At 48.0% G+C, this 19,193-nt stretch overlaps 1 protein-coding gene across 2 annotated transcripts in view; it reads right to left on the bottom strand.

Moving 5' to 3' along the window:
* Window positions 1–4,714: 4,714 nt before the first annotated feature.
* The window catches only part of GRHL2 (grainyhead like transcription factor 2), a 171,275-nt gene continuing 156,796 nt past the window's right edge, over window positions 4,715–19,193 (bottom strand). For both annotated transcript variants that reach the window (XM_078441880.2, XM_078441881.2), the window contains exons 15-16: window positions 10,072–10,136; window positions 4,715–7,708 (exon numbers count right to left, since the gene is read on the bottom strand). In XM_078441880.2, coding sequence (XP_078298006.1) covers window positions 7,594–7,708; window positions 10,072–10,136 — 180 coding nt within the window. In that variant the 3' untranslated portion in view covers window positions 4,715–7,593. The remainder of the gene's footprint in view (window positions 7,709–10,071; window positions 10,137–19,193) is intronic.

Below are 19,193 nucleotides of genomic sequence, written 5' to 3'. Positions count from 1 at the left end.
TCTGCACGTGGGCTTACTTCTCTCCACTCACCATTTCTTGGCCCTCACTTTCTTCTCACCTCCTCTCCTTCCTCACAACTGGAGCTGCAAACTCTAGTCCAAACGTTAAGTGCAATGGAAGGCAACTTCCTCTTCAGTGGCAGATTGATCTCCTCTTCTCTGCCCTCTAACCTTTTCAGTCTGGAGAAGAGTCCGTACAAAAGATGACGTGATGCAGACCCCACACCGTCCACGCAATTCGGATCAGGGTGTGTGTGTTTTGTCGTTGTCATTGGCCCTGCCTCCAGCACAGAAGGCCATTAACCTAGAAAAAAGGGACCGAGTGTCAGCTACAGTAGGTGCCTCATGGGCCATCCAGACCTCCTGTGGGAATGGAGTTGGCCTGCAGGGGTTCTGTCTTCACCGTTTGTCCCTACGGACTAGCAATGGTCACGGTACTCTCGAGTTTTGAGCCTGTTGCTCATGGCACCGATGGAGAGGTGGCTGGCAGCTGCCAAACAGATCAGGAACCTGCACTCCTGCACCTGCTGGAGCCAACCTGGCAATTTCCAGCAAATTTCCAAGACTAAGGCTCCTGTTTTCAGGGCATTGTCCTAACACCCCAACTCAACTGGATCCCCTCACAGCCTAGTCCAGCCACGGAGGGGGCATGCCCGTTGAGGAGTCGTCTGAGAGTTCTCTAAGTATGGGAAAGAGATCCCGAGAACTGTCTCTGGAAGAAATGTCGATACTTCACACGTGCCTCTCTTGGCTTGAGTATGCTCAGCACTCTTGTTTTTTGAGGTGGCTCTTCAGCTACAAGAAAAACAAGAAAAAGAACATCGAGCCTTGTATTTCCCAAGGCAGCAGAGAATCAGCCAAATCTGCCTAAAATAGAAAGGTTTGTTGCATAGTGAAAAGATGTTCAGGCCAAGGGTGTAATCAATGGTACATTAATGTCAAACAGGGTTCTCTACATTTGTTGTTGTTTTTTAAATGTTTATGGGGGGGGGGGGGAGGCAGAGGGAGAGTGAGGGAGAATCCCAAGCAGGCTCCATGCTTAGTGTGGACCAGGACTGGGGCTCGATCCCATGACCCTGATATCATGACCTGAGCCGACATCAAGAGTCAGACGCTCAACCGACTGAGCCACCCAGGCACCCCAGGTTTCTCTACACTTGAATGCTGACCAAGACTTAGATAGGTCTCGGGTGCTTGCTGCACTGGGTGCGAATGCGCCACGCACGGTCCCAGACATCCCTGGGGTTGCAACCAGTGGTTACTCTGAGAACATTCCATGGTGTGGAGCTAAGCCCCTAAGGCAGCTCAGAAGGGGCAAGAGCCTCACAGAGTCTTATTTCATGCCTTCTTTTCCCAGCACTATTCCAGGAAAGAGAAGGCATCTTAAGAGTTCTAGAGAGGATGGTGAAAATACTTCAAAATTCTGCCCAGCTTAGCCTGCCGACCCTTCTTAAATACCAACAGCTACCACCAGTATATCATACACATGTAGACAGACAGATGGACAGACTCTATCTTCCCAATACCAGTATTTAATCACTTTACTGAGCTGGCACTGAGTGTTCAATGGTGACTCAACACAGTACCAGGCACTATAGTCTTGAAGGCGTGTGTATGTTAGGAGAGTGGGGGTAGGAGTTATTAGCAAAGAAGCTCACAGTTCAGCTGGTAAGTTTTGTCCAGCACACTGAATACAATCACAGAGTAACCTACATCTATGTCCATGGCAGAGCAGACATCAAGTTCTTTCTTGAGTGGTGCAGGAGAGGTGTTTGCTACCCAGGGAACAAGCTGGTAACATTTGCCTTTAGTGCCCTTTCAACATCCCCTTCTCTTTGGCTGCTTCTGGCTGATCAGAGGCCCCCCACTGTGTTTCCTAGAATTTGAGTCCCCCAAATTAACCCATGCACCCCTTTAGCAGAGCTCAGAGAAGTGTGGGGATGGAGGACCCTGAGGAAAAAAGGCAGAGCATACTAAGTTGGTAGACCAGAAACCCCACTCGGTGAATGTTTACTTGTAAGAATAGAGCCCCAGTGAATCTCTATGGGAGACCTTTTAGAAGGAGTTGGCTGTGGTCACCGGGGCGGTGGGGGGGGGGGGGGGGGGGGGTTGCTGTTCAGATCTTACCTTTTGAGAGCCCTGCTAGCTGATTGACAGGCTCTGGCTGCAGTCTTTGGAACCACCTTAGCATTTACTCTGAGGCCACATTCTCTGGGGCAGCTCCCAGTGACCGCACATGGTGGAGTGTTAGAACTGGGCCATTCCTGCCCCACACAGATTCTTCCTGCAGGTGACCTATACTCAAGGACTCCTCAGGGGCCTGGCTGAGGCAGTCTGAAGCTCCTCTTATGCAAGCGTCCTTTCCTCCTTCCCTCCCCCTTCTCTCTTCCCTCTTTCTTTCCTTCCTTCCTTTCTTTCCTTTCACAGGGGTCAGTCCACACGCTCTCCCTATCTCCCCCTGCTCACTACCCCTTTAGCCTTCACATGAGTTTCCCCAATAAATCTCTTGAATGGCTGATCCCATCCTGGCTTCTGCTTCTTGGACCTGAACTGACACAGTGACCATCCCTTACCCATTCCTGTTGACCCTCAGTTCCATGGGCTCAGACACTCGAGTTGGCAGCCTTCCCAAAGTGAGTTTCACATTGGTGACTTTTCCTTACATTGTACAAGAGCTCGGGGTAGGAGGGGTTATATTATGCCTTAGAACTGGGGTGATGACAGAACCCTGGCTCTCCCAGGATGAGCCCTTATAACTGTGCTGATGCCAGGCCACTATCACTTTGCACCTACATCACTGCCTCGGAGGGCAGACTACATCTAACCTGCCTCTTTGTCCCTAGCATGGGGCAAAGTAATGAACTGAATTAGCACAGAGTGAAAGGCAAGAGCCGGGACGGGACCCTGTGGCCCTGACAACTGGTCATCCTCACCTACCTGACCAGAGTTCCATATGGGGGGGGTGGGGGGGATGGTGAGGCACACCCAGCACCTTGGCTGCCACCGGCCAAGGGAGGGACTGCCTCAGGACAGATGTGGAGACCAGCTATATCCTTTACAGGACCTACTCAGACCTGTGGGTCCACTTGACCACCCATGGAGGCCGTGGAACATGGATCATGGCAAAAAGGCCTTGTGGCCCATTGCTAATCCCTCCAGAAGCCTCCTCCCTCAGCTCCTCCCCCAGCCTCCTCTCCCCTGCCTTCTGGTCCCGGCATAGCGGCTGCTGGGAGTGCCACTGGGGTTGCAGCCATCAGAGAAGACTTTCTTGAGGCAAATTTTTAGCCAAGATTTGAAAGCTGTGTATGCGGACAGTGTGAAATGCAGAAGGATGTAGAAATGCTGGTCCACAGGAGAGCTAGCCCAGGGACGTGTGCCCTCGGGAGCGATGGACTAGGCGACACCAGGGACTACGAGGGACAGTATCGGCCGGTGACTTCTCTCACGTCATCTGTGGTCAGACCACTGACTGAAGGTTTTGCCGCGTGGATGTCGCACACACGGATTTCTTCCGTAGAAGTTTGTGGTGTCTTCTCCGTGTGAGTTAACAAATGCTGAGTCGACATGACGCTGCGAGTGAAATCTTCCTTCAAGTCATCACACTCAAAGGGGTCCTCTGGAGAATGAGACTTCTGCTTGGGGGAAAGAGATGAAAGCCCCTGGCCTCCCATCCTCCCTTCAGAGCTGAACCGGAAGCGCTGGTATCCCTCACTCACGCTGCCCCCTCCCTCCGACTTGCAAAGACCACCAATGATTATTTTAGGCCTCGCCATCTTGTGGCTTTGGGTTCTTCCAGGCAAGACTGGAGAGAAGCTAAAGCGAGAGCTGTATGCTGCTCTTTATTTTCAAGAGGGCTCGTCATGTGACATCTCCCAGGCTGTGAGCATCCTGGTGACTCCAGATAAATAGAAACATTTGCGCTTAAAATATATATTCGGGTATCTAGGGTGTGTATATTTCACTGTCAGGAAATAGAAAAACAAATCAGCATAGGTCTCTTCATCAGATTTAGTTGACTGATGCCTAAGAACTGTAAAACCCTACAAGCTTCAAAGTATTAAGGCTTTCTAGAATAAATAACGTAGCTTCATAACTTACCTTACTGTGAAAGAAAGAAAGAAATGCTGCTTGTTCAGAGGCTCTCTGGAGTCGAGCGTGGATGACGGCTGAACAGCACGGTGGCCCAGTGGGGAGGCAGGCAGAGGAAGCGCTAACGAACACTGGAATCCTGAGTCCGGCTGTTTGCCTCTGAGCTGACAGATCCTAGTGACCTGGGAGTTTGGGGGCAAGAGACCATCATGATGGAACTGGAGTTTTAGCCATGTGGTTTCAGCCTCTGTAGGGGCTGGTACAAATGAACTAAAGAGCCAGAAAGTTCCTGTGATAACTTACATGGGGATGAGCGTGAGCGAGGCGGTGAGGAAGGTAAAAGCGTGTGGACAGGACCTACTCTCCCTGCCTTGAGGAGCCGGCCAAGAATAACCACCCTGGTGGCCCATCGCGGCACAGTGAAGGCGTCTTGATTTCTTCAGCCCTCTTCTCCTGTAACCGTGGGGTGGAGCACAAGGCAGAGGACGTGCCTGCTGTGTTGAAGTCTAGGACCCGAAGGTGTCCAAAGGGGGCCTAGCATCTTCCCAAGGCCACACTGCGGCTTCTTTCCAACAAGGCAAAGAAGCCCCAACACCCACCTCACAGAAAGCACCAGACACTGTCATTGACTCTGACGTTATGAATATTTATTTTTTTCTCTTAAAAATGTACAAAAAATAAAATAACTGTATTTATAGTTTATAGATTCCCCTTCTCCCATTTACAAAACTATTAAGTTACATTTGCCTTTTTCTTTTGTTTAAAACACGAGAGCAAATTGTCCATCTTTCAATCTCCCTTGCTTGTTTTTAAGAAAGGGCCGTTCACAGAATTTGGCACAAATCCTCTGTTTCTGTTGCATTTTCCTAATTTTAAATAAGAAGGAAAATAAATGTTTGATTCATTTCACGCCTCGTAAGTTTCTGGGCTGGGACGTGCCTTAGTCTTTCAGGATCCAAGTCCAAGATGACATCTGACTGCGTTTTTCTGTTGGTTCCAATCTCCAGACACCCATTAAGTCTAAGCAGTGTGGGTATGTGTAAGAAAAATACTTGTTTTACGTGTCCCTCATCTTACATGGATTTTTTTCAGAGAAGCAGATTTGTTTAAGTGTAATAAACTGAAGGGACAAGAGAAGAGGCAAGTCTTCCTATCTTTCTAGAGTGTTTCTGCTCAGAAAATTGTGCTCATCAAAGCCCTGCTGACATACATCCAAGCTAGACCATGGACACTCTGAGAATGCAGAGGGGGCAGGAGAAGGATGGGGGGGCAGATCAGATGGGAGGTGATGCTCTCTCTGCACCACCCTTCGGTGGCACTGGCCTCACATTCTTTGTTCTGGTAGGTGGGGGTCACCACGGTGATGGCTCAGGGACTGGAAACAAATGCGAAGGCGTCTCTGATCATCCTCTGCCTTGGGGAAGACCGGCAAACATTTCCCCAAAGAGACTAGAGAAAAAAGGGTAGGGTAACTTGTGTCAGACGCCCCAAATCTTATCTTTTCCCTACTCTGGAGTCTCTGCCCCAGCCCAACAGTATTTGCCGTTTCGTCTGCCAGTCACGTTCCAATCCACCTCTGAGGCAAGGAGCACGCGAAGTGCAGAGTACGTCATACATTTTCAACACTGAATCTGTCCGTCACAGAACAGAGCTTCATCAGGACCCAGGAGGGTCCCCACGCTGCTGGTCCAGGGCATGGCAGCCAGAGCGAGGGGGAGGGAACAGATGGGAGCAGAACTGAATCCGGGATGCAAACCTTTGGCACCACAGGAAGGGATAACGTGTCCAGAAGACACAGACAGGTGCCCCGTTACCATCACCCGGACATCTTCCTCGGCGCGGCACCCGCTGTCCGTTCCATCCAAATCGTCTGTAGCCTCAAGGAGAAACAGCTGGGCTGGAAGCAGCCCTTCTGTCCTGCTCTGGGCCTCAGGGGCAGGTGGGGTGCGAGGCAGGGAGCCCTTGGAGAGAGAGCTCCCTGGGTGAGACGTCAAAGTGCTTTACAAACAAATCTGGGCCCTTACATAGAACCTGCCCTAGTGCAGGACCTGGGGCTGGGGACGTGTCTGGCTACCTGAAGGCCAGTGCTTCAACCCACAAGGGCGAACACAAACCCCCAGGCCACCTACCTGTCCCTTCAGAGAGAACAGCGGCCCAGGACGGTTCATGATTTCGCGAGTGTTTAGGGAAGCATTTTTTCTACTCTTCGTCTCCCAGAGCATGTACGGGAGGACCAGGCCTTCTCTCTCCCTCCTCTAGGGGCTGCCCTTCGGAAGAGCCAGGAGGCTCTGGGGGCACCCCCCTCCCCCCGTCCCCCCGAATCCAGCAGCCTGGAGCAGAGGTGGCCACGGGAAGCAGCCCCCCGGCCTGTGAATTCGGAGCTAAGCTGTTGGCATCACTCTCAGAACTGCAGCTGGGCTTTTGGGGAAGCCACTTGAGATGAAAGACGCACTTGTCAACTGTCAGGCGCTGCACAGAGGCCGGGTCCTCGTGATCACCAAGTTCTGCAGTGGCCCCAGCACGGGGCCCAGCCGCAAGCCCCCTGCGGTCTCTCTGGAAAGCTCACTGAAGCTGGAGGAGCTGGGGCCTCAGACGATCCGACCTTTCCCGCTGACAAGACCGTTCAGAGAGTGAGAGAGGCCGGAAAGCACATCACCAGGAGGCAAGCGTGGAGGCCCACAGGGCAGGCGTGCCCGCTGGCACCCCTGCAGTCACCGGACAGCCCGAAGGCCGCTTCCCTGTCCCGGCGCGTCCCCTGCAAACCTCTCGCAGAAAGCGGAGCCTCAGCTACGCGTCTCCCCTAGGCCAGCGGCAGTAAACATGCCCACGTACCGCAGGTAAAATATATTATTGCCATATTATAAACACTATGTACATAATAGCCAGGCGTACCTTCTGGGTTACTAATTACACGGTAGCTGAATGTCTTCCTGTACAAGGCCTGGCGGCCATTCGCTGGAAACCCCCAGACGTGTTTAGCAGGACGGCCTTCCCCAGAGACACCTGAAGGCTTGTGACCAGGACGCGGGTGTCCACCTCTGACCGCGCCCGACGGCGGCAGCGGGCGGCAGCGCGCTCTGACCAGCCACTCAGGGCAGGCGGAGGTGAGGCGTTCTCGGGCTCTTCGGGGTGAACAGATTGGCTGTGTTTCTCTTGAAAGGTGAGAGGGGGGCTCTGGACGGTCTCACCTGGGGCCAGCAGTGTCCTGCAGAGTCCTGGCAGGCCTGGACCCCGGGGCTCCAGAAACAGGTGGACAATAAATAAGTGTCTGACAGGCCCAGCACGCCTTCCTGAGGGGCTCAGGATTTAGCTCCAGCAGGAGCCAGGGGATGGGCCAGACACACTGGTAAGGGATGGGGCTCTGTGCCTCGCCCGGCTCCCAGCACAGTCTGTAACAGCGGTTGGGGGGTGGGGGGGGGGGGCAGGGCTCTGGGCCGGGGCTTCCACCTCTCCCAGGGAGGAATGCACCGAGGGCCCCTGCTGAGGGGACGCCGAGACCAGGGCTCAGATTTCCATGAGTGTGATCTTGAAGCCTTCCACCATGCTCTCCATGTTGAGAATGAAGGTGTCCTCATTCGAGTAGTGCTCAATGATGTTGTCGTCCATGTTCACCAAGATGCTGCCGGGGAGGAGGGTGGGGGGTAAGAAACAAAGATGCCATCAACAGCAAGCGGTGGGCAAGGGCCGACCCAGGCTGGGGGCTCCCCTAGCCATTCTTTGGCAAGGGAGGCTGGGAAGGGTGGAGGAGAGAGGAGGTAAGGCAGGAAAAGAAGACCCTCATAATATTTTCTTCCCGCAGAAACCAGTCTGAAGAACCCAAAGCCTCGATTGGTCAGAACTAACCTCACGACTCCTTATTAAACAGGTCTCCGGAGGCATTCAACCCAACCCTCTTGCTTTATAGATTAGAAAACTATGGCTCAGAGAGATGAGCCGGAAATCACACAGTAAGCTAGTGACAGAGCCGGGTCCTACACGGGTCCCCCGTCTGCATTAAACCATACTGCCTCTTGAAAATACACTTTAAGGGGCGCCTGGGTGGCGCAGTCGGTTAAGCGTCCGACTTCAGCCAGGTCACGATCTCGCGGTCCGTGAGTTCGAGCCCCGCGTCAGGCTCTGGGCTGATGGCTCGGAGCCTGGAGCCTGTTTCCGATTCTGTGTCTCCCTCTCTCATTGCCCCTCCCCCGTTCATGCTCTGTCTCTCTCTGTCCCAAAAATAAATAAAAAACGTTGAAAAAAAAAATTAAAAAAAAAATAAAAAAAAGAAAATACACTTTAAAAAAGTACTCCAGGGGCGCCTGGGTGGCCAGTCAGTTAAGCATGCAACTCTTGGTTTCGGCTCAAGTCATGATCTCGTGGTTCGTGAGTTCGAGCCCCACATTGGGCTCTGTGCTGACAGGGTGGAGACTGCTTGGAATTCTTTCTCTCTCTGTTCCTCCCCTGCTTGTGGTCTCTCTCTCTCTCAAAAAAAAAAAAAAAAAAAAAGTACTCCATAGTCAGAGGAAGAGGAAGATGAAGAACTGTGGCTACCCCATTGGGAATGTAATGTGTTTCAGGGTTTCAGAGACCTTGTGTTTACTCTTCACAGCAGTCTTGAAGGTAGGGGTGACCATCACCACCTTGCAAATGAGAAAATTGAGTGCAGGGAAGGTCATTCAGCTCCCCAAGGTCATCCAGCTGGTTCCTGGCTGAGCTAGATCGGAAATTGGCTTTGCCTGGCTCTGAAGCTCGCCCTTCACCACGTGTGACCTGTGGTCAACTATCCCAAGTGGATTTAGTTTTAAGAGAACCAACAACCTCCAGGGTCTCTCCCTCATTTGGAAATCAGATCTCAGTTTGCCATCGAAGAACTGACTCATTTGACAGCTATGTGTCATCTGGCAAGTTTAGGAGCCTCAGTTTATTCTTCTGCAAAAATAAGAAAAACAACTCCTCTCTAGACAGTTGTCGTAAGGATTAAAGTTTTTAGCGCAGGGCTTAACATGGCACTCGATGGAAGTGAAACATTATCGCCGTCAGACTGTATGTCTGCACTGAGGATTTCTGCTCGGCAGTAAGACCTTGAGACACCACTCAAATCTCATCCTCAAAGGAATACACTCAGCCTATTGCACTGACTGTGAGGAAAACTGTAACATACATTTAAGGGAGCGTCCCAACAGGGCTCCAGTGGAAAAGGTCTCCCATTTGACTCCTGCTCTACCAAGAGACCCATCACTCAGAAAGCCTGAGCGTCTCAGCAAATCAATCTCCTTTATGACAGAGGCTCAGAGAAGAGTTTAAAGACCCATTTTCTGTGTTTTGTAGGAAAATAACTCCAGAAGCTGACTCAGTGGAAACGCTCTCCTGGGACTAAATCCAGCTCCCGCAGCCTCTACTCTTAGACCCTCATACGCAGGAAGCCCTAGGAAGGCTGGGGGGTGGTAGCGTGGGGAGGAATAACAAGAGCAGTGTATATAAAGCACTTGCAGGGGGCCCAGAACCTACTGAACGCCTCATAAATGAGTTATTGTTCTTAACGCTGAGAATAAGCAGGTCCAACGGTCATTTAGATCATTTTGTTAATATTCACCTCAGAAGAATTCGCTATACCCTGAGCGCTTGGTTCTTCATGTGTCACCCTGAAACCAACCCCAGAGTAGCATGTGATTCTTTACACACGCCACACTTGGCAGAGCTGACTCTGCCACTCTCCCCAGTGTCCTCACCCCTTCCAGACCCTTCTATTCCACCACTCTGACATTGCAATAGGACATCTCAGGCGGCATCATGACAATGCACTGTCTCCCTCCCTCCCTATCTTATTAAAGATCTTCAAAATGCACTGCGTTTGCAAGCTGCTCAGCAATCCTTTGTAAGGATGACACACAGTTTTTATAAAAGGTGGAAACAGAACAAAAGGCAGACACCATTTTTTTTTTTTTAAAGGGACTATGTAGACTTCTCTGATTTGGAAGTCAGTTTAAGTTGTTTCTTTCTTACCCTTTTTTGCTTTTCTTGTAAAGCTTTGCGATCTTCTCCACAGGCAATCCGTATTTCTCAGATATCTGTAACACCAATAACAGAAAGGCAGATGAGCATGGAAGGGGAGGCTAAGCAGAGGCAAGAGAGAAACCTCCGCTCTCAGTCTCGTGGAGATTCTCCTGGGTGCCTGTATCCTCCCAATATGCCTCAGCTGCAAGGCTCTCCGGTGCCTAAACCTTGAGTCATTCAACAAAAGATTCAGCCACGTGGTAATTTAATCTACAATAAAGGTATCATCTCAGATTAGCCGGAAAGAAAATGGACCCCGGCCCCGATGTTGGGTTAAATAAGTAGCCATATAGAAAAAATTCAACAAGTTAAGCTGGATCCCTTCTCTACTTCTGACATCAAAATAAATTTCAGATAGAGCAAAGATTTACACGTGAAGGCTGAAACCATAAAAGTATAAGAAACCATGGGTCAGTTCTTTGTATTGATGTCATCTTCAAGAAGGGAGGATCATTCCAATGAAGACATGAAACCTGAAGAAACAAGGTCAAAAAGTTGATCAAACAACAGAGCATTACAAATACCGGTAGAGCAAAATCCGCCATAAGAAGTGGAAGACAGACAATATACTATGAAACTTTCTTGTCAATGGGAAAAGGAAGAATCCAGCGTGAAGAAGTAACTCACAGAGAAAAGCACAAGAGGACAGTAAGTACATGAAAAAATGTACCACCTCACTCCTCACTTTAAAATTTCAAATTAAACCAGTAGGATGGAATTTTATGTTATCAGGCTCACAGAAACTAGAAGAATGATAATATGGTGTCAGCTAGAGTGTGAAAAACGTCAAATCTCGTATTCCATAGGAGGAGAATATTTTTGAGGGGAAATTTAGGAAAAGGTCTTAAAATTTAAAAAGCATATTCCCACAGATTCCACCGCTAGTAACTTGGTCTACGGAAATACGCCCAGACGTACGCAAAGCTTTTCAAAGCATCGTTGTTCATAATAGAGAAAACCGTATATAACAAGCACTCATTAAGTATGTTTTGGTATCTTCACAGTCGAAAGCCATCCAGTCATTTAAAAATGTGACAAGCCTATATGAAAAATAAAGTCCTTAACACACGAAGGGGAAAAAGCCAACAAATTGCAAAACAGTATATATGGTGTGACCCCATTCATGTTTTTAAAGAAATAAGTATGTAAGGAAATAGAAAATATGTGAAGGACCTGCCAATCTATTAATCTATTAACAGCGGCTACCCTGGGAGAATGGACAGAAACGAGACTCTTTTACTTTTCACTTTGTACCATTCTGTAGTGGCTTGCCCTCCCCCCGCCCCCCTTTTGACAATGATTGTGATTCACTTTTACAAATATAAAGCAATCAGAGTTTGGAGATGGCTTCTGGAGAGACCTACCCTCAATGTCTGTCATGCCTTCTCTGTCCCAAATCCAATCCACCAGCCTCTTCTGAGCCCAGTAGCTGGGGGGGACTCACAGCCAGCTAGGATAAGTGAGTTCTGGGACAGGGGCAGCTGGGCAGTGGAACAGGGGCTCTGAAAAGAGGCTGAGGAGCCCTAGGGCACAGGCAGACAGCTCTGGATCCCCAGAAGAGCTTATCCCACATACAAGCACACATTCCCACCTCTTACCCCTCCACTTGCACAGGAAGGACTCCTCACCCCCAGAATAAGCCCAGAGGAGCAGAAAAGAAGGCTGAGAGGGCAACAGGAGCCTGGGGAACCAGCAGCCTGCCTGCCACTGGTCACTGCTCCATCACTGATGGGACCGCCCTGTGCCCACAGCAGAGCCTAAATGTGCCCAGTATGTAAAATAACATGGCTTGGGGGCAGTGGAGAGGATGAACGGTGCTTGTGTTGTAGGCAACCATTTGAACAGAACATTAAAAAAACACTTATGAAGATTGCACACACATGCAAAATTCTGATCCAAAAATACGATTACTGAACTAAACACATTCTAAAGTTCAGTAAATGAACTGAAAGACTGGTAGTCAATACAGCAAACCAACAGTATTAGGAAAGATCAATTAGAAAAACAAGTTCAAAAGCAGAGCAAAGACATGGAGCATAGAGGAACTCGTGAACAAAAAAGGCAGCTTTAAAAAACAAAAGCGAACAGAGAGATTTGAAGAACAGAGGTAGGCCACAGAAGATGTGACTATCCAGGGTCCCAGACAGAGAAAAAGGAACTGATGGAGAAGAGGAAATAATTAAACAAATAATAGAAGAAAGACCCAGGTTTTTGGACAAAGCGGGGGGGCTCCTGAATCCCGGGAGAGATCAACGAGGAAAGACACGCATCTGGCCATTCTGAACAAAGTGCCAGATCTCCAAAGGGTAATAAAAACATTCTGAAACCTTCCAGAACAAGTTACCACCACCACCCCCCTCCAAAAAAAGGAATAGAAGAATAAACCTGGCTTCGGTCTTCCCATCTGCAACATTAGAAACCAAAGGATAGCGGAGTAACCTCTATAGACTACTGAAAAAAAAGAACTTCACCCCAAGAACCTTGTACACCAATAAGTTATGCCTCAGGCATCAGGGTGAAAAAAAATGGTAACGAGGAAATGCAAAAGTTCAGAGAACATTTCACCCTAATACTCCAGGAGGAACATACCCACAAAAGAACGTTATCTAAACAGAAAATGCATCAGAAGGGAGATTTCGGCCAGGCGAAGGGGGAAGACAACAAACCACTAGCATTGTGCCATAAATACATTTTTAAATGTATACAAACTCTACAAACACCCTCTCTCCATCTATCTATATTATATTGATATATACTTAACTACAGATAGACAGTTATCTATCAGGATGTAACTGTGTGTGGGTGTTTACATAGTTAGATGGAATGGGGGTGCAAAATAAGGGCCAAACAAAGATTCTCGAAGTAAAAAGGACACACTAAGGGAGCAAATCTCATCGTTTGTTAGAGTGAAAGCATCAAACTATCTCAGCAACACCAAGAAGTCGGGAGTCTGTGGGGACGGAGGGGCGAGCACCCCCGACGCACTCCGGCTAAGCAAGAGAAGGCGGCAGGAGAGGGAGAAACGAAAGCTCTCACGGCCTCGCCTCGTGCTGGGGGGAGCTACATACACAGCGTTGGTGCAAAACATAGCTGGAATTTCATCTTCAAATCACAGAGAAATGAGGAGGGACCGAAATAACTGAGGAAACGTAAACAGTAACTTTCCAGAAAAGGTGGAAAACAGCAAGTTAATAAGTCTGCCAAGCAGAAGAGACAGCAAGAGGAAACTGCAAAGTAAAATCAATAATAAAGAAAAAGTAATGCAGACAACAGAAAATCCAGTCTATCCGTCATTATACCAAATGAGAACAAACTGCCTTTTTCCATCGAAAGCCAGAGTGTCAAAGTAGGGAAAAAAGAAAAGTTAAAAGAAGGACGAGAAAGAAAGAGAACCAGCTGGATGTTTAGCAGAAAAACACCAGAGGCAAAGGCTAAAGAGGGGATGGCTGGAGGGCTAGCAAACAAAGGAGAGCAGGGGTGAGGACATTTGTAGACAACAAGGTGAGCCTTAAGGTTGATGAGGTTACAAAGGATATTATGCAATGATAAAAAACACAGTGTAGGAAAAGGTGTAGCAATCTTAAACTTGAGGCTCCAACAGCACAGCACTTGAGCACAAAGTACAAGATGGTGGGCAGATTTGAAAGAAAAACAAGTATCGAGGGAGACTTCACCACACGAACAAGCACAGTACGGTAGGAGGACAGGAGTCGCCCATACTCCCAGTTTGCTTTTAGAGTTGGACACACCTAAGGCAAGTAAGAACAAAGGAATAATATAGTCGCTATGCTAGATTTAATATTTCATACACACACACACACACATCTCCTAAAGAGAATCTATCATGTGTTGGGTCACAAAGATAAGCCAAATTACATCAGAATTCATTAGAAATGCAAAATTCAAAGTTGCCACAAATGCTTAATTATTTGGAAGTAGGGCAGTCCCCTTTTATCCATAAGGATACACTCCAAGATCCCAGTGAATGCCTGAAACCTCAGATAGTAACAAACCCTGTATGTATACATACACATACACACACACACACACACACAAAATGTTTTTTTTCGTACACATACATACCTATGAGAAAGTTTATAAATTAGGCACAGTAAGAGATTGATAACTAATAATAAAACAGAAAAATTATTACAATATGCTGTAATAAAAGTTATGTGCATGTGGTCTCTCTCTCAAAATATCTTACTGTATTGGACACACCCTTCTTTTTGTGATAACGTGAGCTGATAAGATGCCTACGTGATGAGATGAAGCCACACGAATGAGCTGAGCGTCAGGCTATTGACCCTCCAAAGATCATCAGGGGATCATCTGCTTCTGGACTACGTCTGACCACAGGTAAGTGACACCGCGGAAAAGCGAAACTGGGAATAAGGGAGCCCCAGAACCCTGGCTGTGTAACAGCTCAGCACCCCTTCCTCAGACTCTCCAGTTCCTTTAGCAACCGTCTGGGGAAGATGCTATGTTATAGCTATCTAAAGAAGCTCTAACAGCAGCAAGTTTCTTTGAGCATCGTCATGCTATTTCCAAAGCAGCGAGATAGTCTGAATAAGGTAGGATGCGCACAGATTTTGTCACTCCTCCCCAGGCTCAATACCGTTGCCCTTTGGGAGAATTTCTACTTCCTTCCTCTCGTCTTCCCAAGCCCGGCACCTGCGCTATCTGCCGGGTCCTGGCGTTCACACCTGCACTTGCCAACTGAAAAAGAAACGCTGACGTGCGCTGGTTCGCACCCAGAGCAGAGTGCTGCGAGTGGGGCCTTGCTGAGGGATGGAGGTGTGGCCGTTTCTCAGGAGTGAGCTCACCGTGGCCCCCACCCCGTGGGGCTCCAAACCCACCCAGTCAACAGAGCTGGTGCACAGAACCAGTGCTGGAGGAGCGGGTCCCCTGGGCATCGTTCCTGGAGCCGCCACTCCCTGAGCACTTCTGGGTTGGTCTCAGCCAGCCCTCCCTAACCTGGGGTCTGCAGATGCCCGGAGGACGCACATGAACTGGGGGGGGGAAAGCGTACATCTTTATTTTCGCTAACCTTGGACTTCAATTTAACCTTCCCTCAGTCAGGAACATACAATAGTCTTAGCGGTAACTGTGTTTTGTTACCAATGGAAGTCACAGATATTCTCATGTCGTATTAGAATTACGGCACAGATCTCGAAATATCAATTACGTTCATCCATCAGACTTCGAAAGTACAGTAGTTAGGAGTCCCACCCATAGATCATGGATAGATCATGAATAATAATGCATGAATAAGGAGTCCATATATTCCCGTAGCACAAATATTTTTCATTAAGGACTTCAATGTGATCGATAGAATTGGTTTCCTTTGTAATCCTGTGTTTTTTATTTTGTACATTGAAAAACTTTATTCAGAGCAGGGTCCATAGACTTCATCACACTACCAAAGACGTGCCACAGCACAAAAAGGGAAGAATTTCTGATCAGCGTTCCCTACGTGAGAACTTGCTGTCGGCTGGACCATGTGTTATTTGTACCTGATTATTATTCTGACTTGCTTGGCCTGAAAGGGTTTGTTTTTTTTTTTAACTTTGGTCGGTGTCGTTTGGAACTTCTTTTTAAAATAAAATAGGGACATGCTTCTACCCAACGCCATCAGACTCCTCTCTTGTGAAAGAAAAGTGATTCTGATTCTTGGTCTTTTCAGAGGTTTGACTCCCAATGCCCCAGAGCAGGAATGCAAATACCTCGGCTCACAAATCAGTGGATAAGGATCAGAACTAGGCAATTTGCATAAAACCAGCACAATTCCAGTCTGGACTTGGGTCTGCTGGGAGTGGTGGCAGCAGCTAGCATTTATTGAGTAGTCACTAAGTGCCTATCATAGGGGCACATAACACTCTGATCCAACAGATCAGATCCATCATTACAGTAAATAGGTACCTTTCTGAGCCCTGTTGGTCAGGTGAGGCAACTCGAGCTGACAGTCATTAAATAATTTGCCCTGCTAATAAGTGGCAGAGACAGGTTTCAAAGGTAAGAATCTGGCAGTCCGGTTTCAGATTCTGAACTCTTAGAGAAAATGGGCATACGTGAGACTGAAGGGCAAATGTCTGCCCTCCACACAACTGTCACAGGCAGAGGGAGTGGCAGCTTGATAATACGCCACAGTGACACAACGTCCTCTGCCTCCATGCCAGGCGAGGAAGCGTGTTTTGGCAAGTTCAGAAACCCTGGAAAGAAGTGGGACTGTGCAGGATATCATGTGGAAGAAGCTGGCCATCTGTCAGTGGGTTATAGAAGGATTGATTCCTTCTGCCCAGGCCCTGGATGATATCACCCCTAAACCCTGCTCTCTATGCAAGGAAAAGATGTGCTGCACGACAGTTCTCTTGAAGGCAGCAGTTAGTAAGAGTGCTTGCTTTTTAATCTGTGCTTTTCAATTTACCTGCAACAGTGATCCACTTCTTTTTTTCTTAATTTTATTCTTTTAATGTTTGTTTATTTTTGAGAGAGAGAGAGAGAGAGCGCGAGCATGAGTGAGGGAGGGGCAGAGGGAGGGGGAAACACAGAATCCAAAGCAGGCTCCAGGCTCCAAGCTGCCAGCACAGAGCCTGACGTGGGGCTCAAAATCACGAGCCGTGAGATCGTGACCTGAGCCAAAGTTGGACGCTTAACCTACTGAGCCACCTGGGAGCCCCCACGATGATCCACTTCTATAATTTTTAAAAACCCATCATTAATATTTTTAAAGACCCCAAAGACTTCCTTTACACCCTGGAGGATTCTAGATCTTGGACATATCTCATCAATGTGTTATTGGTTGGTTGCCTGATGAGCTGTAATTTTTAGACTTTTAATTTGTAGAGTATTATCTTTGCCCAGAAACCTCAGGTATGTGACAAACAGAACTTAGAGACTCCCACTGATTTCCACCAATGTAGGACTCAGTCTGCCTTGTCTAGAGACATCCAACAGGACAGCCTGCTCTGGAAGGCAGTGACTTCTATTTGGGGTTATAAACTATTCAGTGTGGGCTCTAAGAAACACATTTAAAAAGGAGGAGACTCTGGCTTGCAAACACTTCCTCGGTGGCTGCATTCGACCTGTCAAGAGAATCAGGAAGCAGTGGCGTTTATCGTCATGCGTGAACAACTCGGTTGAATTGAAGAGGGTGCCACCAGGTCCACTGAACAACCCCTTCCCTTGTGTGCATCAGCCAACTGAACAACAGAGAACATCCCTACCCCTTTCTCTAGCCCCTTTGGCTTGGAGGAATCTCAGTCCACCTCCCTACCCTATAGTACTTACAGTTATCCTCTATCTATCTATCTATCTATCTATCTATCTATCTATCTATTCTATCATCTATCTATCTATAGAGTATTTCCATGTGTTACTTTTTTTTTTTAAATGTTTATTTATTTTTGAGACAGAGAGAGACAGAGTGCAAGTGGGGGAGGGGCAGAGAGAGAGGGAGACACAGAATCTGAAACAGGCTCCAGGCTCTGAGCGGTCAGCACAGAGCCCGACGCGGGGCTCAAACCCACGGACTGTGAGATCATGACCTGAGCCGAAGTTGGACGCTCAACCAACTGAGCCACCGAGGCACCCCCCTATGTGTTACTTTTAGGTGCCATGTATGCGGCCTCATTTAATCTTCAGCACAACTCTACATCTCATTTTATATCATTATCCTTATAACGATGGCCCACGTTATTATTCTTATTTCAGAAATTATGAGACTGGGGTACAGAGAAGTTGAGTAACTTGCCCAAAGTCACATCACTCACATGTGTCAGGGCCAGGATTTGAACCTGACTGTGTGGGGTCAACCCCTACACATAGTACTTTTGCTTGATGGTTTATTATTGCCTCCTTTTCTTTCCTTCAGTTGTTGTGAGCTATGACTTGGAAAGTTTATTCTTCTGGAAGTAGCTTTTCATGTGTGGACATCTCTCTAATTGGACGTAAGCCACTCAAGGGCTTAAGTCGGCGTCACCACTCTGTGGAGCTATCAGCCCTTGGGAGACCCCCTTTCTGGGCCTCAGTCCCCACCTCTGTAAGATGGTGATGATGCCAAGTTCCCAGGGGGTATTGCAAGGACCAAATAAAGCAATGCATGTGAAGCCATGCCACCCACAGCACTCAGCATGATGGCCTGTATATAGTAGGTGCTCAGTTCAGTCAAATATTTATGCTCAAGGATCTGGGGATACACAGAAGACACAAAGTCCCTGTGCTCGTGAGCTTTACACTCTATTGGGGAGGAGAAAAAAAACAAACGTCTAGCAAATGTTAAATATGTTAAATATGGAGTAAAACAATGCACGGTAAGGGAACAGCGATAGAAAAGCCATTTCTGTAGGTGGTATGGCCAGGCCCATCTCAGCAAGGGCCATGTAAGCAGAGACCCGAGGAATATAAGAGAGTGAGCCTTCAGATCATGATCTCACGGTCTTGTGAGTTCGAGCCCCACGTGGGCTCTGCACTGACAGCATGGAGCCTGCTTGAGATCCTCCTTCTTTCGCTGTTCTTCCCCTGCTCACACTCTCTCTCAAAATAAATAAATGAACTTAAAAAAAGAGTGAGTGAGCGTCGTCCACACGGAGGAAGAACACTCCTGACAGAAGGAGCAACAGGTGCAAAGGCCCTGAGGTATGAGTAGGCCTTAGGGGACTCAGAGACCAGCAAGGAGGCTGCGCAGCTGAAGATTCATTTGTAGGATTACTAAGTCAAATCACTTGGAAAAACCAAAAAACTTTAAAAACTCATGTCAACTCCACTACCACCATCATCATCACAAAATCTGTCTGTAATCAAGTTTAAAACCTAATTGTAAGAATAAAGAAGCCCAAGTGAATCACCGAAGTTACACAGATGGCTTAGTTGACATGATACCAAATATGCAGATGAAAAGAGGAATATTCTATTTTATCCAAATGACACCAAGTATGGGGGCATTCAGTAACATTTGCTGACAGAGAACTAATTTTTTCTATCCAGGTGTCTACATCTGTATGTATAATGATATCACGGCATTGAAATGAAGGTGTGGGAGGTTCAGGATGAGTAAAAGAATTATCCACTTC

Source organism: Panthera onca, chromosome F2, assembly GCF_046562875.1.
Source record: "Panthera onca isolate mPanOnc1 chromosome F2, mPanOnc1 haplotype 2, whole genome shotgun sequence".
Taxonomy (NCBI): domain Eukaryota; kingdom Metazoa; phylum Chordata; class Mammalia; order Carnivora; family Felidae; genus Panthera; species Panthera onca.
Note: the sequence above shows the minus strand (reverse complement) of the source record. Positions and strands in the feature narration are given on the sequence as shown.